Raw genomic sequence first — 19762 nt, 5'->3', positions numbered from 1 at the left:
TCCCAGGACCTCTATGCTCCGCTCCTTAACTTGGGACAAGAACAGCAAAGGATCAGGGATGGTTTGGAGAAGAGTAAGGCTTAAAAGAATCAGGAAAGAGAAGTTCCAGATAGAGGAAGACTCTGGGTAGGTCTTGCTTTGCCCTGACACAAGGTGGGCAAGGGGTTGCCCCCATTTTCCCCAGAAGTTTCATCCATTATGTATGAGCCTCCCTCTTGGCAGAACAAAAAGCTCACCAGCCCATGAAACATTTTACCCTTCCTTATCCCCCAGTTGGGGAGGCTGGGTGGCACATGAGTGCCAAGCTCTTCCTGAGTTCAAATCTGCTCTCAGATATTTACTAGTTCTGTGACCCTCAGCAAATAACTTAACCTTGTTTGCCTCAATTTCCTCATATGTAAAAATGAGCTGGGGGAACAGCAAACCAGTCTAGTATCTCTGAGAAGAAAACCTCAAATGGGGTCATGAAGACATGACTAAAAATGACTAAACAATGGCAACAAAAACATCCCTCCCCCCCAACTATGCCAGTGGTGGGTCAGTCCAGTTGCTTCATGCCCCTCAGTGGCTGGACAGCAAGGCGCCCCGATTGTGATGCTTCAGCTGATCGAGGGCCAGGAGCCAGCGGAGAAGGGAGGTGGGGACCAGAAGGCTGGAAGTGGTTTAGGTACCTGCCAGGCTCTAGGCTGGGGGGAGGCACTGCCCTCTGGTGTCCATTAGGAAAATAGCAGGTTTTGCAAATAAATTTCTAAAGCATTTTAAACTTTATAAATTGCTTTCTTTTCTCAAGCCTAAGAGGCAAGTAGAGCAAATAATCTCTTCCCTCATTTTGTGTTTTGGCCTTCATTTTTCAAAGAAGACCACAACATCATGGAGGTGATGCTGGTGACTGGGTGAATTGGATTTGAGGGAGGGGAGGCTGTGCTGTCACCAGCCTCACTTTCTCCTCCAGAGCCATCTAGGTCCTTTGGCCAGAGATAATTGACAAGTTAGTCCATCTCTCTGCTTGGGCAGAAACTCTTGGCATTCCCTCCTTTTGGTCAACAAGGGTAGAGCCCCTCATAGACTGAGGGTCTTGATTTTGATTTGATTTGTCAATTAGCTAATAGATTTGATATAGATTTATTTCTTGATTACAGGAATTTGCTTTAAAAGGGAAAAAGGGACATAGCTATCATAAGACAAGGGAAAATTTCCCTATGTCTGTTTGATTCCTAGTCTTATCTGATGTTGACACAGAGTGTTAAAGGCAAGGCTCAAGAATCACTAGGTGGGCAATTTTCCTTTTCCAGAAAAGAAATAGCATAAAGGGAAAATTGAATTAGAAAGAAACTACCTAGGTTATTTTCATGACCCTTTCCAGGCACAGACTCCCATCTTAGCAGTTCTCAGACTGCTGCAGTGCCATTCTCTATTTTTAGTTTTATGACCATTCAGACAACTATCCCAATAATCAAAACTCAAAACAAATTACAGTTCCCAAGAATTTTATACTTAAGTAGTAAAAACTTATCATTAGCCATATATATTTTTGGTTTTGTTTTTTTGCAAGGCAAATGGGGTTAAGTGATTTGCCCAAGATCACACAGCTAGGTAATTATTAAGAGTCTGAGGCAACATTTGAACTCAGATCCTCCTGAATCCATGGCCGGTGCTCTATCCACTGCACTACCTCCCATTAACTACATTTTAAAGTTTGAGTGTATTCAGGCATTTAGGGAAAGAAAACACTATTACTTCCATTGGCTGATTGAAACCAGGTGAACAGTATACTGCAAGGAAAAAGAAAAGACAAGTTCATAGATGGAGTAGCTGCAAACTGCAGCCCATGTCCAGTTTCTTGGATCTGCAATCTACATCAGATATCAGCTTCATCTTGATCTGGGGGTCTTGGGAACAGTAATCTACCTCAGATGTAGTCTACTTCAAACTCATTTGATTTTCAGGCAGGTCACTTGTGGGTTCCACAATCTAAGTGGGTGGTACTGCCCCTTTAAGATCAGGCAAATAACAGGACTCTAACTGGAACTTGGTAGCAGTGAAAGTGGTAAGCGGGACTTCAAAGGGACCTTTCCACTGTGGCTCCAAGGAATGTTTTTGGAGATGTCTCTTCTAGTAGACCTAGTGGCCAGGCTGGATCAGGGACAGTACTGATTGGGCTTTCTAAAGAATGGAACTGAGAGACAAGTTGATAAGTCTCTGATATTTTCTATGCCAATTCAATATAGTTCTGCAGGACTGCTATATTTTCCACCCACAGGTATAGTGGCATTGGGTGTCTTGCTACAGTTTCATAGAGACTGAGCTTGTGAGACCCAAATGGTCTACATTTAAGATGTAGCAAAGCTAAAGGAAAGACTTTGAGCCAGGTGATACCTAGTATATCAGAGAATTTAGCAAGGGAGATATTAAGTATTCCATTAACTCTTTTTTTTTTTAGGTTTTTTTGTGTGTTTTTTTTTTGCTAGGCAATGAGGTTAAGTGGCTTGCCCAAGGCCACACAGCTAGGTAATTATTAAGTGTCTGAGACCAGATTTAAACCCAGGTACTCCTGACTCCAAGGCCAGTGCTTTATCCACTATACCACCTAGCTGCCCCTCCATTAACTCTTTCAACCATTCCTGATGACTACGGGTGATAGGCATAATAGAGCTAATGAAGCTCCTGTGGAATGGGGATCTCTATCAATGTGTATTTCTTTTTTTTCTAAAAGGATTTTTTTCTACCCCAGAGGCTGTGGTATTGCACCAGAGAAACCCTTCCACCCATCATAAAAACAAACAGATATAACTAAAGCATATTTGTAACCAAGGGCAGGTGGCAGTTAGATGAAGTTGATCTTCTAGGCTTCAAAAGGTACATCTGGGAGAGGAAATTGTCCTCTATCCGGCTTCAGTGGCTTGGATGCATTGTGTTTAGGGCAGGTGATAGCAGTCCTATGAAAATTCCCCCACAAATATTTTTTTTTCTTTTGATTTTTCAAGGCAGTGGGGTTAAGTGGCTTGCCCAAGGCCACACGGCTAGGTAATTATTAAGTGCCTGAGGTCGGATTTGAACCCAGGTACTCCTGACTCCAAGGCTGGTGCTCTATTCACTGTGCCACCTAGCCGCGCCCCCCCCCCCAATATTTTCAAACCAGCTCTATCAGCTTGTTAGGTTCCCATTAGCTGAATGAGTGAAAGTGTTCCATCATAGATATGTCCATTTGTCAAGTTACATCCCTCCTTTTGAAGTCTTTCCTGGTTTGTGATTTTAGGCTGCTTGGTCAGTCATGTCATTTCCACAGAATATTATTTTCTTAACTGTGTCCTGAAACTACAATTGCTCCTATAGTCTGGGGAAGCAGTAACTAGTCTAATAGATAGGAAACCCTGTTTCTGATTTTTAATAGGCTAACCAAAAAAGCCCCAACGTTTCCATAACATCCCAAAAGTATGAGCTGCTGTCAATGTAAGTGTTAATCCTTTTTTCCACTTACTAATTCACAAACTTTGATTATTGCTTCAAGCATATCTTGTTGTGCTGAATGATGAAGCTTCAATTACTTCTATGGTGGTGGTGATGCCATAACTAGCAGGCAAGTTTCCTTCCTCATTTCTGAGGCAGGATCCTTCAAGTATCAAAGTTCACTCCTAAAGGTATTTCCTTTAAGTCCTCTGGGGGAGTAGGGAGGGGGAGAAAAGCAAAGCATCCAGATATATTATACAGTCATGATCTAAAATCTCACTTTCCACCTCAGGTAGATAAGTGGCAGAATTGAGTGTATTTACACTAACTACATGCTCTCCTTTCTCAAAGGCAGAATAAATCTATTGCATTTGAAATGCACATATTGGACAGAACTTGGCTAAGAACTGGAAGGTCAAAAGGAGTTAAAGAAAAGAATCCTAGGGGAATAGGGATACTTCCAGATGTGGAGGGTTGTTGAGGGTAAAAGACCCAAGGAAGTGCCCCCCTACCCTGGGTCAAATGAAATGTCCTAGTGAGTGGCTAAAGCCCTCAGGGACTAGGACAAAAGGATGAAAGGCACTGATCCCTCCAGTGAAAAGGGAGTGTGGTTCTGAGAAATGAGCTACAATGGTTTTATTAGCAATCCCCAAACTGAGATACTCTCTTGACTGCAAAGGAGGAGAGTGGGGCAGGTAGAAGGATTTGGAACCGAGTATATGGCACAGGCACCAATGAGAGCAGACACTTCTTGCCCCTGTATGAGAAGGGAGACATCTCCAACAGAAGTCCTGGGGAAAATAGGCACTACTTGTGTATCCCCTACCTTTTGCCATCTCTGCTGCCAGTCCTTCCTAAAGTCTAGTCATGCAGAGAGATTAGGGTCGCAGAGAGGTCCCTAATGCCTTCCTGGGGGGTGTTCTTTTTTTCTCTTCCAGCTCTACCAAAGCCTGCAGGTTTTCTACTTCTATTCTGTCTCACTTGATTGTCTTGCTTGATTTTGATAGTAGAGGGGAGGAACTGTATGTGGGCTTGCAAGGAAAAAATTTTTTTTGCTTAAGTTCCCTTTTATTCATTTCAAGCTCCTCTGCTAGAGTGACTGCCAGCCAAAGGAGGAACCCAATGCCTGAAAGTTACCAGTCAGAGTCAGCTTACCTTGTTTAGAGATGAGTGAATGAAGATTACTGACAAAGAAGGAAATAAACTGAATTTATCCCATTAACTGCCATGCCACAAACAGGCAGCAAAAGTTTGGATGACTTGGTCATAAAACTGGTAAATTCCTCAGGGTTTAGTTTAGCATCATGGACCTTTGTTAAATCAATTGGTCTAGGGAATGCAAGGGGTATGTCCTCAAAGAGTTTTTCACCCATAATTTGGGCTAGTTGGTAATGCTCTTTACTTCAACCATCCACATCTCATCAATCTTTAGATCCTCTCATCTGGTTCTTCCCAGCCAGCTCTCTGACACCTATTCCTAGTTTCCTCTGCTTTACCAAGACAACGATGAGTTGATACAGATCCAGAAACTGGGTCTGGAAGTATATCGGTTAGTTGAAACTGCTCAGCAAAGCCTATGGGACCCTCTCTGGGTTAGAATATTCTTTGGCAATAAATAGCTTGGACTTCATGCTCTTGAGGCTTGACATCAAGGTTTTGCTTGAGCCAGTTTCCTCAAGTTTTTTCTTGGGAAAAGTTTGACTTTTACTTTGAAAGGGAAGTTGGGGAACTGATAGAGTCTTTTGGTAAGGGTGAGAATCTTTTAGTTGGTTGAGTAGTGTAGGGCTTTTTGAGGAGAAAGTTCTCAAATGATTTAAGCTTTTCCTTCACTGACTCTAATTTAGAACAATGTTCTCTTTCCTTAGCTTCTGAATACCATTTGATAAAGTTGTCCCACTCCTGAGGCAGTTTTCTTATCCATCATGCCTTAAATATTCTACAAACTAGCTCAATGGAGCCAGCAAAGTTTAGGATCATCACTAGTCAAATCAGTCCAATTTTGACAATATGAGGAACAGTCAGGACATATTTCTTATACATTTGAAAGATTCGTGTTCTTTCTGAGGACCTACAAATAGAAACTGCTATATATTCCCTTTTGCCTTTAAAACACAATTGGTCCATTTTAAAGGTGTACACTAAAAGATCATAACACCACTTATCTAACAATTATATATAAATACACTATTAAGGATATAACAACACAAATATACAAGTTCTGAGATACAATTAATCCACACTGTGCTAACAATCCACATAAATTATGAGTTAATATTCCTCAACTCTAACCAAGCATGAAATGTTAATTTGAATAGTTCAATGTACACAAAAGTTAATTGAGTAAACAATTTTACTCAAAAGTTTAATGCAGTAAATAAAAGAAATTTTTAAATTGCATGTAAAAACTTCGCCAATCTGTGTATACCAAATACCAGAAAAAAAGCAGGCGTAACCCAAAGTGATCCTGATCATGACCAGGGATTCTGGAATGTTCCTCACAATGACAGATGGGTTTGATCAAAGACTGCATCCGACAACGGAACAAGAGTCCCACCAGGTGAACTGAGACTCTGGAACAAGTTTTCCAGGGTGCCAATCTAAATTTGGATCCCAGAAAGCTCAAGGCTCTCTCCTCCATGACCACTCCTTCAGAGAACTATGAATACCTATTAATGTTAAACCAGTTTTTATTGAGTTCTCTAACCTGTGTATGAAAGAGCAGACCAGAGATAAGAGAACCAGTAACCAGGTAGCAATTTATTAATTACGTTCTTTGCAAGGAACCAATTTTCAAATCATGGGATTACTCGTTCCTTAGAACTCAGCCTTGTTGGAATTTAGGCAGAGTAAGTCAGATTTGGGGCTTGCGTGACTTCCAGGGCAATACATAGATTACATCACTTGTGACTATGTCCTAGGCAGAATCCTATGGGAATGGCCAAGTCAATTGTATAATCTTGGGGATACCCCATCATTCTTTCAGAACAGGGCTTGGGCACAGAACAGAAAAGCTTATACTGATATACTTCACTCAGCACAAGTAAGTGAAAGTCAGTGAAAAATGATTGATGAATGACTTTTGCTACTTTGTTTTCACTGTTTTCTCAGGCCCAGAGCTTACCTGTGAAAAGGATACTCTGAAAAATACAAATTATTAGTACATTCATTACACATAGCATATGATCAACATGAAAATCATAATCCTCTTGATAAGGCATTTTCACTGTGACTGTCCCCTCAGCCTGGAATGTTCTCTCCTCACATTAGCTATCTTACTTCCTTCAAGTCTCACCTAAAATCTCACCTTCTACAGGAAACCTTTCCCAAACCCCTTAATTCTAGTGCTTTCCTTCTTTATCCTGTCTATAGCTTGCTTGTATGTTTTCTCTTCCACTAGACTGAGCTGTCTTGTTTTCCATGAATCCCCAGGACTTTGCAACACACATAGTAAGTTATATTTAATTCTAATTGATTGACTGATTGGTCAGATACCTGGTATGGATCAAGTTTGAGCTAGGTCTCTTGATTTCCAGTCTAATGCTCTTCCCATGATGATATAGCATACTATCTCCCTTTCCCCCAATTCCTTCCCAATACCAGCTACAATCCACCTGGAAGGACACTTACATCATCATTTATTTCAACCCCCCCCCATTTTAAAGAGAAGGAAACTGAGACCTAGAGGGAGAAAATGATATTTTTAAGGTTACCCTGCTAGTAGATAGCAGAGATGGGACCTGACCCAGGTCCCCTGATTTCAAAATCCAGTAATCTGTCTGCTGTACCATATTTCCCTTTTTCTCCATCTTCCCTAATCCCCCCAGTCCTGTCTAAATCCTCACCAGTCAGAGAGAGAAAAGTCCAGCTATAATGAAAAAAAACCATTGTTTATTCTTAACAAAAGAAGGGAGAAGAGGATTTGTGCTGATAAATGAGAGTTGTTCAGACACACAGATCCACTGATGTTGGGCTCTGGTTTTCCTTCAGCCCCCACCTCAAATAAGCAGAAGTTAAATCGTGTTGGACAGTGGTTGGTGAGTAGAGGCCACATTCAGCTGGTAATTTATTCGGTCATCTGGAAGTCACAGTCCTGGAGGTAGTTCAAGTCAGCCACCTGGAAGGGTACTTTGGACCATTGTTTCACCTTCCGCCGCCCTCCAGGGGTCTCTAACACCAGGCTCCGAATGTTTAGGGCAGGCAGTTTTACTGACTTATAGATCATCTCCATACCCCATGCCTGTGGACATGGTAGAACAGGTAGGGATGTGTGGTGTGTGTGTGTGTGTGTGTGTGTGTGTGTGTGTGTGTGTATGAGAGAGACAGAGAGAGAGAGAGACAGAGAGAGAGAGAGACAGAGAGAGACAGAGAGAGATTAGGCATAATTTAGGAAAGAGGTCAATCTGATGTCTCTCTGGGGGCAGGGATGGATCAGAGGATTTGGAGTTGAAAAAGACTTTAAAAACTACCTTTGCTGTCATTTACAAATGAGAAAAGTTGGGCCAGGCATTAGGTAATTTTCCCAAGGTCATATGGAAGTAAGTGGCAAAGTTCATTCTTTGATTCTTTTTTTTTTGGAGGTAATCAAGGTTAGGTAACTTGCCCAGGGTCACACGGCTAGTGTCTGAGGCTGGATTTGAGGAAGGGGAATTTGAAGCTGGATTTGAATTCAGTTCCTCCTGACTTTAGGATTTCTATCCACTACATCACCTATCTGTCCCTTATACTTTAATTTCTAAATCCTCTCTTTTCACTATCCTAAAGTTAAATTTTTTTCAGTACTTCCTTCTCTTCCTGACTCCTTGTGGGTTTTTCTTGGCCAAAATACTGGAATAGCTGACCATTCCCTTCTCCAGATCATTTTACACATAAGGAAACTGAGGTAAACAGGGTTGAGTGACTTTCTCTGGGACACAGAGCTAGTAAGGTGTTGCATTTGAACTCAGGGAGATGAATCTTCCTGACTCCAGGTCTGGCACTCTGTGTCTTATGGAGGCATCTAGTTGTGCTTTCACTGAAAATAGTCTCATTCTCCTTTCCTCTATCTATCCTCCAACTTCTATCCAGGTCAGGAGAGATGAAAGAGAGAAAGCCCTTCTCTCAGTCCAGGGGAAGATGGGTAGAGGCCCCCTACACCCACCTCTCCACACTTCCTGCAGCTGATGGAACCTCCGGGTTGCCAGTCCTTGAAGGTTCGGTCAATGGTCACTGGTTTGAAGGAAGTCTTGTAGTAGAAGCTGATAAGGTGATCAAGTGGTAAGCTCCTGTTCCCCAACTCACTCTTCTTTCTAAGATCTAGGTTCTCCCTCACCTACTCTTCAGCACCAGGTTGGTGCTTCCCCTGCCAAGGGACCCACTGGGGCTTTCCTATATCCATCAAGTCTGTACCCCTTTGATCTTTGCCCTAACTCCTTCCCATGACCCTTCCCACTCCCAGGAAGCCCCCCTTCCTCAAAGTGCCTCTTGGGGGTCTCACACAAAATTGGAGTTCACATTGACGTGGTGTATGCCATCCACCTTCCGTAGGTCACTGCCATAGCCCACAGGCTCAGCACAATTAGTACAAAGAAGCCTCACAGTGTCTGCCTGGAACTCTGTCCTCTGGATTAGCTTCTTAGCTTCCTGGGCCTTGCGCTGGCTCATAGCCTCCAGTTGAAGGATCAAGATCTAGGATAAGGAAGAGTGGAGATATAGGATGAGGTTCAGCACCATGTGCATCTCATTTATGGAATATCTAGATCATTTCAACCTATCCAGCCCCTTCCCTTCTCTTTTCCAATATCCCTCTTCCCTACCCCTTTCCTCCAGCTCCTGTTCCTCATTCTTCACCAGTGAGTGGGGGAGACTTCCCTAACTCTTGAGAAAGGTCATTCCACTTTCAGACAGCTCTTTATTGGTAGGAAATTTTCTTGGTAGAGAACTGAAATCTCCTCTTTGGAATTCCCACATTTGCTCAGTGTTAGTCTAATCCCCCTTCCCCTTTCAAATACTTGAATCTATGACATCTGTTCTCCTTCCAAAAGTCTACTCTTTTTCAGAATAATTCCCCCAGTTCCTTCAATGATTCTCCTATATCTTAAAGGATATAGGTTGTCCTCATAAGTATAGTTTCAATTTTTCAGTCTTCCCAGTCTGTAGGAACCTATTCCCTGGGGGTCCACTCCAGCATCTCCAGTTTGGGGTCTCAAAGTGGACACTTCCTTATATTTTCCTAAGAAAAGCATCAGATCTTGTCAGAGGGCCAGGAGAGGCACAGGGGCAAAGAAGCGGGCAATTCTGGTAGTAATGGAAAGAACATTAAAATGGGACTGAACACAGTTCTATTCCAGATGTGGTCTGACCAGGGTAAAATACAGCAGGTCAATCAGCTTTCTCTTTCTGGACATTTTTCCTCTCTAAATGCAACCGGAATCTAATCATCTTTCACAGGTCCTCTTGACTCCAGGGCCATTGCTCTCTCCACCACACTACCTAGCTGCCCCCTCTAATCAACCTTGTAAGTTGACATATCACCCACTATTGTTGAGTAATACATAGATGGGTCTCCCCCTAGAAATTTAGGCCAATAGTAGTGATGGAGAAAAGCAGAGAAAGGGGAAGGAAAAAAAAAGAAGCCTAATGGAAATGTCCTCTTTTTGCTTTGCAACAGCTTCCTCAGTCCCTCCCTCACCTCCAGTCCCTCCCTCTAAACCACTTCCCTCTCCCATCCTGACCTCAGCTTTGTATTCGGTTTCTTCCATTCTCTGTATTGCAGACACTGCCTGCTTCATCAAAGCCTCCAGTACCTCGTTGGTCTGTTCCCTACGCAGCTCCTGACTCCCTTGGCCTGCCACAAATGAGTACACACTCTGGCTTACCCGGGCTCTCCCTCGTGCCTAAGGAGAAAGTCAGGGATTTGGGAATAAGAGGAAGAGACTCCCAGAGTGACAAATCCCCTGCAAGGTCAGAGCCACTTAGGGTGGGTTCCAGAGCAGGCTCACTTTCTCCTCACAGTGACCCTCCACTCTCCCATTCCCATTATGGCCAGAACATTGAATCTTTTATTTTTTTTAAACCAGAGTATGCCTTGGTTTTGCCCTCTCCAGAGGTTGGGGGACAGTGTCAGGGAATATTTCCCTCCCTGCCATGAATTAGAGGTTCTCTGGAGAACTGGCTGGCCATGGTCCCCAAAACAACCATATTTGAGGTGGAATTTCTTAAGCCATCCACATCCCAAACCCCCAACTGAAGAAGGCATAGTAATTCCTAATTACAGCTCAGGGCCCCTTCAGTGTAATAATGCCCCTGGATAAGGAGAAGAACAATTAGGCAGGAGGGGGATCCAAGAAGAAACATCAAGGGGGAAATATTGGAAGAGTATCTTGGGGAAGCAGCTCTCATGGCAGGGGGCTGGGCAGAGAAGGTACCTGCATCATTGAAATTTCATTAGTTAGGAGGCCATAGCGCACTACCACATTACACTGAGGGATGTCCAGTCCCTCTTCAGCCATGCTGGTGGCCACCAGTAGGTTCAGGGTGCCAGCCCGGAATCTCTGGATCACTTCCTGCTGCTCTCTCTGGGGGATGGAAGATCAGGATGTGAGGGGGAGCTCTGACCACCCCCCTCCTCACCTTCATCCTTGGTTCTTCTGGTCCTGGCCTGACTGAATCTGTTCTGTCCCACAAGAGTTTGAATCCCTCTGCTCCAGTATCCCTTCAGGCTCTACCTCTAAACTTTTGCTTCTTTCCTCTGGTATTCCCTGGTCACTGTCCATTTCTCTTGGTGTCTTGGCTCCATCTCTTTCTCCAGAGTCCTTTCCCTTCCCACTTCTTCCCTGGTTCTGTTCTTCTGTTCACCCTGGCCCCTGCCCCCCTCATAGTGTCCCATCAGGTCAGGGCACCTCCCCTCTTGCCTCCTCCCATACATGCACACCTAGGTACACACCTGGGTCATATGGGTGATCTGGCTGCTGTGGCCTGACCCAGTCAACACATGGGCCCTGATACCCAGCTGCTGTAGTCTGGACTGCTCCTGGAGCCAGAGGAAGAGAGCATGAGCACTCTGTCGGGTCCGGGTAAATATGATGCCCTGGGAGGACTCACAGGTACTGAACTGCTCCTGCAGAATTCGTTCCAGAATCTCCAGTTTGGGGTTTTCAAAGCGGATATCACTTGCCAATAAAGTTAGTTCCTCCTTGTGCTCTGTGGAGGGAAGATAGGAGTTGAAGATCAGAGGAAGCTCCCTGAGGGAGTCTGGGACTATGAATGATCTGAGGGGGATCAGGACAGAAGGGTTAGCTCTCTCTGACCCCTGCCCCTTCCCTGTCCAATTCCTGGGATTTCTGGAATGTCCCTCTCGTTCTTGGGATTGTCTCTGCACACAGTAGCCTGGAGCCTGCAGTGATGTGCACAGCACCTGTCACCCCCACCCTAACTCCTGGGTACTTGTCTAGGGGTGCCTCAGCAGTCCCCACCACCTCCAGAGACCACTGTGCTCACCATCAAACAGCTGCAGTAGCCAACCCTCAACAGGGACAATCTGGACCTTCCTGATCTGCTCCTCAGCATAGAAGCTTCCAAGCGAGGTCAGGGCATCCACTGCCCGGACAGTACCATGGATGAGTAGCGCATCATTGTACTGTCTCAGGTGTAGGGCTAACACCCGCTGCTGAAGGCGGCCCTGCTCTGCAGCTGGTGAGCCGCAGGCCAAAGGAGAAGGGAGAAATAGAGATTGGGTCAGACGGCGCTCTAGCCTCGGGCCACCTCCAGGTCTCTGCCCCAGCCTCCTTGCTTTTTCTCTCACCTTGTATGCTCAGTTCCACCACTTGCTGCTCATATCTCTGGCTCCCAAAGTCCTGGCTCAGCTCTGGCATCTCCAGTCTGTCCTGGATTTTACTCATGAGCTTCTTCAGCAGTTCTCCAAATGGGTCCTAGGTGGGCGGGGGCATGGAGGGGAGTCAGTAGAGGCTCCCCTTCACCCAAACACTCATACACAGAGAGGGAAACTTACCCACAGACTAGTGGAGAGGCGCATCTACCCTGGGACAACAGAGAGGAATTTCGAGAATCTGAGTCCCTTCTGGGAGGTTACCTCAAACCAAAATTGTCATCAGCCCTCAATCTGAAATTCATTAAGGAGTGGCCTAGCACGCTGAAAGGCTAAGTGATTTATCCAGGACCACAGGGCTAGTATGTGGCACAGGCAGGCCTTGATTCCACCACCTTGAAACATAAAAAAATGCCCCAGTGTCATGGATAACACTTTTCTAATATCAATCAATCGACTATTATGTTAAATCCTACTGTAAGTCATCTACTGTGCTGGAACTAGGAAGACAGACAAAAATGAAATAATCATTATATCAAGGAGTTTATAGATTTAGATTTACTAAATTGCTCCACCCCACCTTTCTTCCTTTGGTGTTTGTCATAAGTTTTCTCCCTGGGTAGGAGAGAGAGAGGCTGTATTTGGAAATGAAGGTGAGAGAAAACCAAAAGATAGCAACACAAATTTTTTTTAAAGTTGTATCTTTATAGAAAACATCATTTCACAGTCTACCTTGTACTAGGGGCAGCCATGTACTACTTCTACAATGGATGTGTGTGTGTGTGCACGCATGCATGTGGCCAACAGTGATATAAGTGAGGGTTGGGAGCCAGGAAACTTGGACTCTGTCACTAATTCAGCATGAGTCCCCAGACAAGCCCCTTACCCTCTCTGGGATTTAGTGTCCTCCTCTGTAATCAAAGGGTTGTTCTGTAGAGTCTTTGCTGGTCCTGATATTTTCCAGTTATAAGCTCTTTAGGGGCCATCTATAGTTCTGGGGTGGGTGATGGCTCTGGACACTATTTCCTGTACTAGCACATGGTGTCCAGAAATGTGCTGGGAAATTTTTAACAATAACTCTAGACAAAAAAAAAAATGTTTGCAGGATACAAAGTTTAAACTTTTATTACTTTCTTAAGTCTAGCCAATCAACAAAACAATAAATCATGTCCTCACCTGTAAACAATTATTGATTTCCATGGTATAATTCTGAAAATGTATATACAATGAATCTTCCAAGTGATTTTAACTGGCTCCTGCATGCCATTGGACCCTTCTTACCACTAGGAGAACCAGACCCATCAACGGATGCAAACATGGTCTTATTCTCTCCAAGTATTCTTAATTCTGGGCTTTACTTAGCATAGTCTTCAAGAATTACTGTAGTAAACCACTAGTGAAGAAAGTGCTGACTTTGAAGTTCATATATTTACAGAACTACACCTGGCCTCCCTGGGGGTCTCCTTTCCCTTCCTTAGCCCTAGTTCCACCTTTGCAAACATACGGGCTTCCTTTCTTGACTCAGGTCATATCGCTTGCTGGTCTGGGGACTGTGCTTCTCCAGCTGTTCCTGGTGCATCTGGGGTGACATGATTAGACAGGTGTCCAGATTGGCACAGAGCTGGAGGAGATAAAATTAAAATATCAATACTACTTCACCTTTATGAGGATGCTCTCTCTCCCAAGGCAAATAGTATCTCATCTTTTTTGTTGTTGCTGTTGTTTTTTGCAAGGTAATGGAGTTAAATGACTTTCCCAAGGTCACACAGCTAGGTAATTATTATGTGTCTGAGTTCAAATTTGAACTCAGGTCCTCCTGATTCCAGAGCTGGTGCATTTTCCCAAATAGCATCTCATCTTTAACTCTTCAGACTTAGAACACATAAATTCCCTTTTTTTACTCCAATCAAACTGCTGTTTGTAATACCTCTCATGGACCATCTTAGTTCCAAACCCCATATCTCTTGTAAGGCCTTGTTAAAGTGTACTCCTTGCTCATGTCCACCTCTAAGAATTACTAATTTCATTCAAGGCAATTTCAAGGCCATCTTCAACATGAGGCCTTCCCTAATATCTTGCTTTCCCCTTGCTTCTAGTGTCTCCCTCTACCAAATGGCATTCAGATTATGAATTATAATTTTCCAATTATATATCTTCCAAATTACATATAACATATGTATATAATGCTAAAACCACATCTGTATATAGCAACATGTTTGTATATATGTAGATATATGCTATTCATATTCTGTACCTTCTACATAACTGTAAATAGATATAAAAACCATATCATATATATATATATATATATATATATATATATACATATACATAGATATATATGATTTGTTTCTTTGTGCACATACTGTTTCTCCAACTAAATCAGAAATGCCCTCAAGCTGTGGTTACTTGAGGTTCAGAAAAGTCAGAGGTCTTCTCTAGGGTTACACAGCTAGGAAGTGTCTGAGGCAGAATCTGAAGCCAGGTTTTCCTGAGCCCAGGTTCAGCACTTCAGCCACTATTCCATATCATTTCCCTTAACTTCAGATCATCAGAATAATCATTCTGTGGGAGCAGTAGGATCCCCATCATTCTGTCTACCAGCACAGGTGTTCCGGGGATGCTAGCAGTGAGCTTGAAGAGGATGAGTTCACATTCTGATCATTTTTCCAACACATAAAGTAGTTATCTTGTCCTCTTAGACAAGGGTCCACAGAATATTAAATCATAAGGGCAGGATAGCACCCTGTCCTGGAACTATTCCTGTCTAAATGCCATTTAAGAAACGAGATGAAGAAGAAAATGATGGTGTACAATGTGCTAAGCACTTTACAATTATTATCTCATTTGATACTCATAACAACCCTAGGAAGAAGGTACTGTTATTATCCCCAATTTACAGATGAGGAAACTGAGGCAGTCAGAGGTTAAGTGACTTGGCCAGGGTCACATACTGGATTTGAATTCAGGTCTCTCTGACTTCAGGTCCAATTCCATATACACTGTACTCCCTTGCTGCCTCCTCTATATCTATCAATGGAAGAAGCAACCATTCATAAGTTCATTGCCCATTGAAATGTCATATCTACTCACATTTATAGAGTATTCTTTTCTATGGTTGGTAGTTTAATTGCACCCACTTTATAGATGAGGTCACACAGATAATAAATATTAGGATTTGAATAGTTTTTTTTAAGGTTTTTTTAGGATTTTTTTTTTTGCAAGGCAAATGGGGTTAAGTGGCTTGCCCAAGGCCACGCAGCTAGGTAATTATTAAGTGTCTGAGACCGGATTTGAACCCAGGTACTCCTGACTCCAGGGCTGGTGCTTTATTCACTGCGCCAGCTAGCCACCCCTTTGAATAGTTTTCCAAATCCCAATAGAGTAAGCTAGATAGTGGCAAGAATTATGATCAGGATTGGGTCCTTAGAGAAAAGAGTGCATTAACCTGGTTGGTAAGGTAAGCATGGGAGAAAAAAAACTTAGGGAAATCTCAGGTCTTATTCTCAGGGACCCAGGTAAAGGAGACCAAAGGATGACTAGATTTTGAGGTGACACTTCAGGGGGACAGTGTTAAAGGGAGCATTTTTAAAGGGTTTCCCTACAGACTGACCTGTAGGATGTGTTTTTTGGCCCCCTCCAGTGTAGTGGCTCCCCCAGTTCCAGGCGAAGCTGTGAGACCCAGCACTTGGGGCAGTTTTCTAGCCCCCTGTAGTTTTCTCTCCAGGTAGTGGCTCAAAATGACATTGTAGACTGAATCCTTTTGGGTATGGTGACATTCATCAACTATCAGCAGGGAGAAGGCTGAAATGTGGGGTAAGGAGGGAGGGTATCAGAAGGAAGGGTATGAGAGAAGGAAAGAGAACAGGGAAGTGGTCAGCTGAAAATGGGGAGCTACTGTGGATGAGGAGAGGTTCAACCCAAGAGAACTGGGGGCCCATCTGCCAATAAAGGATATCAGCTTCCTGGGGGATGGAAGGAAAGGAGTGGTTTCTGTGTAAAAGTCAATCAAAGAGAAGAGTACTGAACTAGTTCTGTCCTCCAGTCCCACCCATCCACCATCCCTTACTCTCCCTTCTCACTGACCACTGAGTTCCACATGTTCCTCTTCCTCTTCACTGATCAGGGCCAGGCGAAGCAATTCAGCTGTGCAGATGACAAGGTCATTGTTGTGGGTCATGTAGCCAAAGCCATCCTTGGATCTGCTATCCCCACTCACTGTGACAATTTTCCACTTGGGACCCAGCATCTGACTGAACTCTTCCTTGTGTTGGGTCACCAGGAACACCTTGGAAGGTACAAGAACAGGAATACATGGAGACGGGAGTAGGAAAATAGGGAGTAATGGGGAGGGGACAACAGGCGTAATTAAAATACATTTCCTAAGGGTTGTGGAAAATCTGGGACACTAATACATTGTTGGTGGAGCTGTGAACTCATCCAACCTTTCTGTAGAGCAGTTTGGAACTACACCCAAGGGGCAGCAAAAATGTGCATACCCTTTGATCCAGCAATACCACTACTGGGTCTATACCCTGAAAAGATGATTTTAAAAAAAGGGTAAAAACACCACTTATACAAAAATATTCATAGCAGCCCTGTTTGTGGTGGCAAAGAATTGGAAATCAAGTAAATGCCCTTCAATTGGGGAATGGCTTAGCAAACTGTGGTGTATGTATGTCATGGAACACTATTGTTCTATTAGAAACCAGGAGGGATGGGAATTCAGGGAAGCCTGGAGGGATTTGCATGAACTGATGCTGAGCAACATGAGCAGAACCAGAAAAACATTGTACACCCTAACAGCAACATGGGGGCGATGATCTACCCTGATGGACTTGCTCATTCCATCAGAACAATTTGGGGCTGTCTTCAATGGAGAATACCATCTGTAGCCAGAGAAAGAACTGTGGAGTTTGAACAAAGACCAAAGACTATTACTTTTAATTTAGAAAAAAAAACTGGTATCTTATTGTCTGATCTTGCTATCTCTTATACTTTATGTTTCTTCCTTAAGGACATGATTTCTCTCTCATCACATTCAATTTGGATCAATGTACAACATGGAAACAATGTAAAGACTGACAAACTGCCTTCTGTGGGGGGAGAGATTAGGGGAAAATTGTAAAACTCAAAATAAATAAAATCTTAAAAAATACATTTAAAAAATATATTTCCTAGCATTCTAGGGACTACAAAGGACTTTCCTTAGGTTCTCTATGTGAGGTAGGCTGTGCAAATGGTGATTCCTAGAGATTACTGAGGAAGCACTCCAATCTAGATCTTTTGACTCCATTAAACTACAAAGTCTCTCCAAGAAAATGGGATGGGCATAATACCTAGCTATGTAATAGCAACAGTAGTAACAATAATAATATTAATAGTAGAAGTAGCAGTAGTGGTAATAGTAGTAGCAATGGTAGTACAAGTAATACTTGAAACAGTAACGTAAGGAGCAGTAAAAGCAATAGTAGTAGAAGCAACAGTAGCAACAGCAGCAATAGTGGTAATAATAATAATAATTATTATAAAAATAAAAGCAACAGTGTTAGCAGTAGTGGTAATTAATAGAAATAGCAGCAGGAGTAATAGTATTGTTGTAGTTGTAAAAGTAAAAAACAGTAGTAAAAGTATTATTTTGTACACTTTAAATCTATTATATTTTAGTACATAATATAATATTTTTAAAAAATCTCATTTGATTCTTCCCAAAAAGAAGTACTGCTATTATTAACTCCATTTTTACAGATAAGGAACCTAAGGTAAAATTAGAATTTGGGTCTTTTTTGCTTCTAAGTCTGTAACCTCAGCACCACCTAGCTGACATGGAAAGAAGAGCTACTGGGAGATAAAAGAATATAGACATGGGGGCAGCTAGGGTGGCACAGGGGATAGAACACGGGCCCTGGAGTCAGGAGGACTTGAGTTCAAATTTGACCCCAGACACTTAATAATTGCCTAGCTGTATGACCTTGAGCAAGTGACTTAACTGGGGTCAAAAAATTTTTTTAAAAAAGAATATATAACAGGGCAGCTAGGTGGTGTAGTGGACAAAGCACCGGCTCTGGAGTCAGGAGTACCTAGGTTCAAATCCGGTCTCAGCCACTTAATAATTACCTAGCTGTGCAGCCTTGGGCAAGCCACTTAACCCTGTTTGCCTTGCAAAAACCTTAAAAAAAAAAGAATATAGAAGTGAGGAGGCAGAGACTGAATAAGTGTCCTTTCCTTCCAGCCAGATTCTGGAACCATAGTAGCCAGTGCACATATAATGGTGGGTCCTCAGTAAAGCTTAGTTAAATAAGTAAATATCAGGACAAAGGGCTCCAAAGCAGAAATTTCAGAAACCCAAAATTGAAATTTTGGGTGGAGGTGGTTGGGGGAGGATGAATAATTTCTGAATAGAACCTAAGGAGTTTGAGCCTCCAGATAATAAGAAAGCCAGACAAGTCTCTGGTCCGCTCTCCAGAGTCCTGGAAGTCACCTTGTTGACCAGGACAACTACTTTGGCCCCCTCCACCATCTGTAGGTGCCTCTTGGCCACGTAAGCAGCAGCTCTGGTCTTCCCTGTGCCTGTGGGCAGCCACATGATGATGTTCTTGCCTTCCAGAGCAGGAAGGATCACCTCCCACTGGTAAGGCCGGAGCTCCATTCCTAGAGCTTAGGTGAGGAAAAGAGAGATGAGCCCTACTCTCCATCTCACTTTACTTAAGGTATCCCTAGCCCAAATCTCAGACCCTCCACCTCCTCTCCCCCAGTCCTTTTCTCTTTGAACTCTTCAGTCTCCTTCTTGGAGGAAAGGGCAGGAAACCAGTTTCTCTGGGTCCCCTGGGTGAAGATTAAAGCTGCCCCTTTAAAGCCACACTCTACCCCCCCACCCTCACCCCCCTGCATTAGACATTGCCTTAACCTGAGGATGCACAGGATGCACCATAGAAATTGAAGCTGGGAGTCAAGGACAGAATACAGACCTGGGGGCTGGGATTCTTGATTCCCTTCCAAAGGAGAGGGTCCCAGGCCAGCACTTGAGGCTCTAAAAGACAGCAGGCTGGACAGACCTAAACCCAGCCCCTTTCCTCAGCTCAGGAAATGAAACTTGAAAGTGAAACTCAGAACAGGGAGGGCTTGGCCACTCATTGGTTAGAGCCTCCAGAGGCGGGGACAGCCTTGCTAAGCTTGTACCAGGCCAGTGCACTGAGAAACTAGGGATCTGGACTCCAAACTACAGGAGGTTCAGACTACCCCCCACCCCAAGCTCCCTCAGGACTTCACTTTGTCTTTCTCTAGGGACAAGGGCTGACCTCAGAACCCTATCCCTTATTACTCAAGACCAGTTAAATATCTACAAACCCAGGAACCATCCCCCCAGGACCAACTCAGCTTTTCCTCCAAAAAAGGCCCCAACTTCTGGCCTGGATCCAGAAACAAAACAGCCAAGATTCTGATGCCTCCCAGGACAGGTCTCAATCCTAGTAGACTTATTGAGCTTTAGGTACATGAATGCACACGTAGAGC

General features: G+C 43.5%; 1 protein-coding gene across 2 annotated transcripts; it reads right to left on the bottom strand.

Moving 5' to 3' along the window:
- Positions 1 to 6193: 6193 nt before the first annotated feature.
- Positions 6194 to 19740, bottom strand: DHX58 (DExH-box helicase 58). Of its 2 annotated transcripts, XM_074223889.1 has the most exons (13): positions 19219 to 19740; positions 18732 to 18907; positions 16337 to 16538; positions 15864 to 16054; positions 13755 to 13871; positions 12227 to 12353; positions 11923 to 12114; positions 11369 to 11625; positions 10851 to 11000; positions 10158 to 10319; positions 8921 to 9111; positions 8585 to 8681; positions 6197 to 7684 (listed from the first exon to the last, which is right to left on the bottom strand). In XM_074223889.1, exons 2-13 carry the CDS (start codon positions 18897 to 18899, stop codon positions 7511 to 7513), a joined length of 2028 nt encoding a protein of 675 aa, XP_074079990.1. In that variant the 5' UTR covers positions 18900 to 18907; positions 19219 to 19740; the 3' UTR covers positions 6197 to 7510. The 2 variants fall into 2 exon arrangements, with proteins under 2 accessions (XP_074079991.1, XP_074079990.1); XM_074223890.1 differs by lacking the exon at positions 10158 to 10319 and having other exon boundaries at positions 6194 to 7684.
- Positions 19741 to 19762: the final 22 nt, after the last annotated feature.

Source organism: Macrotis lagotis, chromosome 2, assembly GCF_037893015.1.
Source record: "Macrotis lagotis isolate mMagLag1 chromosome 2, bilby.v1.9.chrom.fasta, whole genome shotgun sequence".
Classification (NCBI taxonomy): Eukaryota; Metazoa; Chordata; class Mammalia; order Peramelemorphia; family Peramelidae; genus Macrotis; species Macrotis lagotis.
This window is presented reverse-complemented; position numbering and strand designations above follow the sequence as displayed.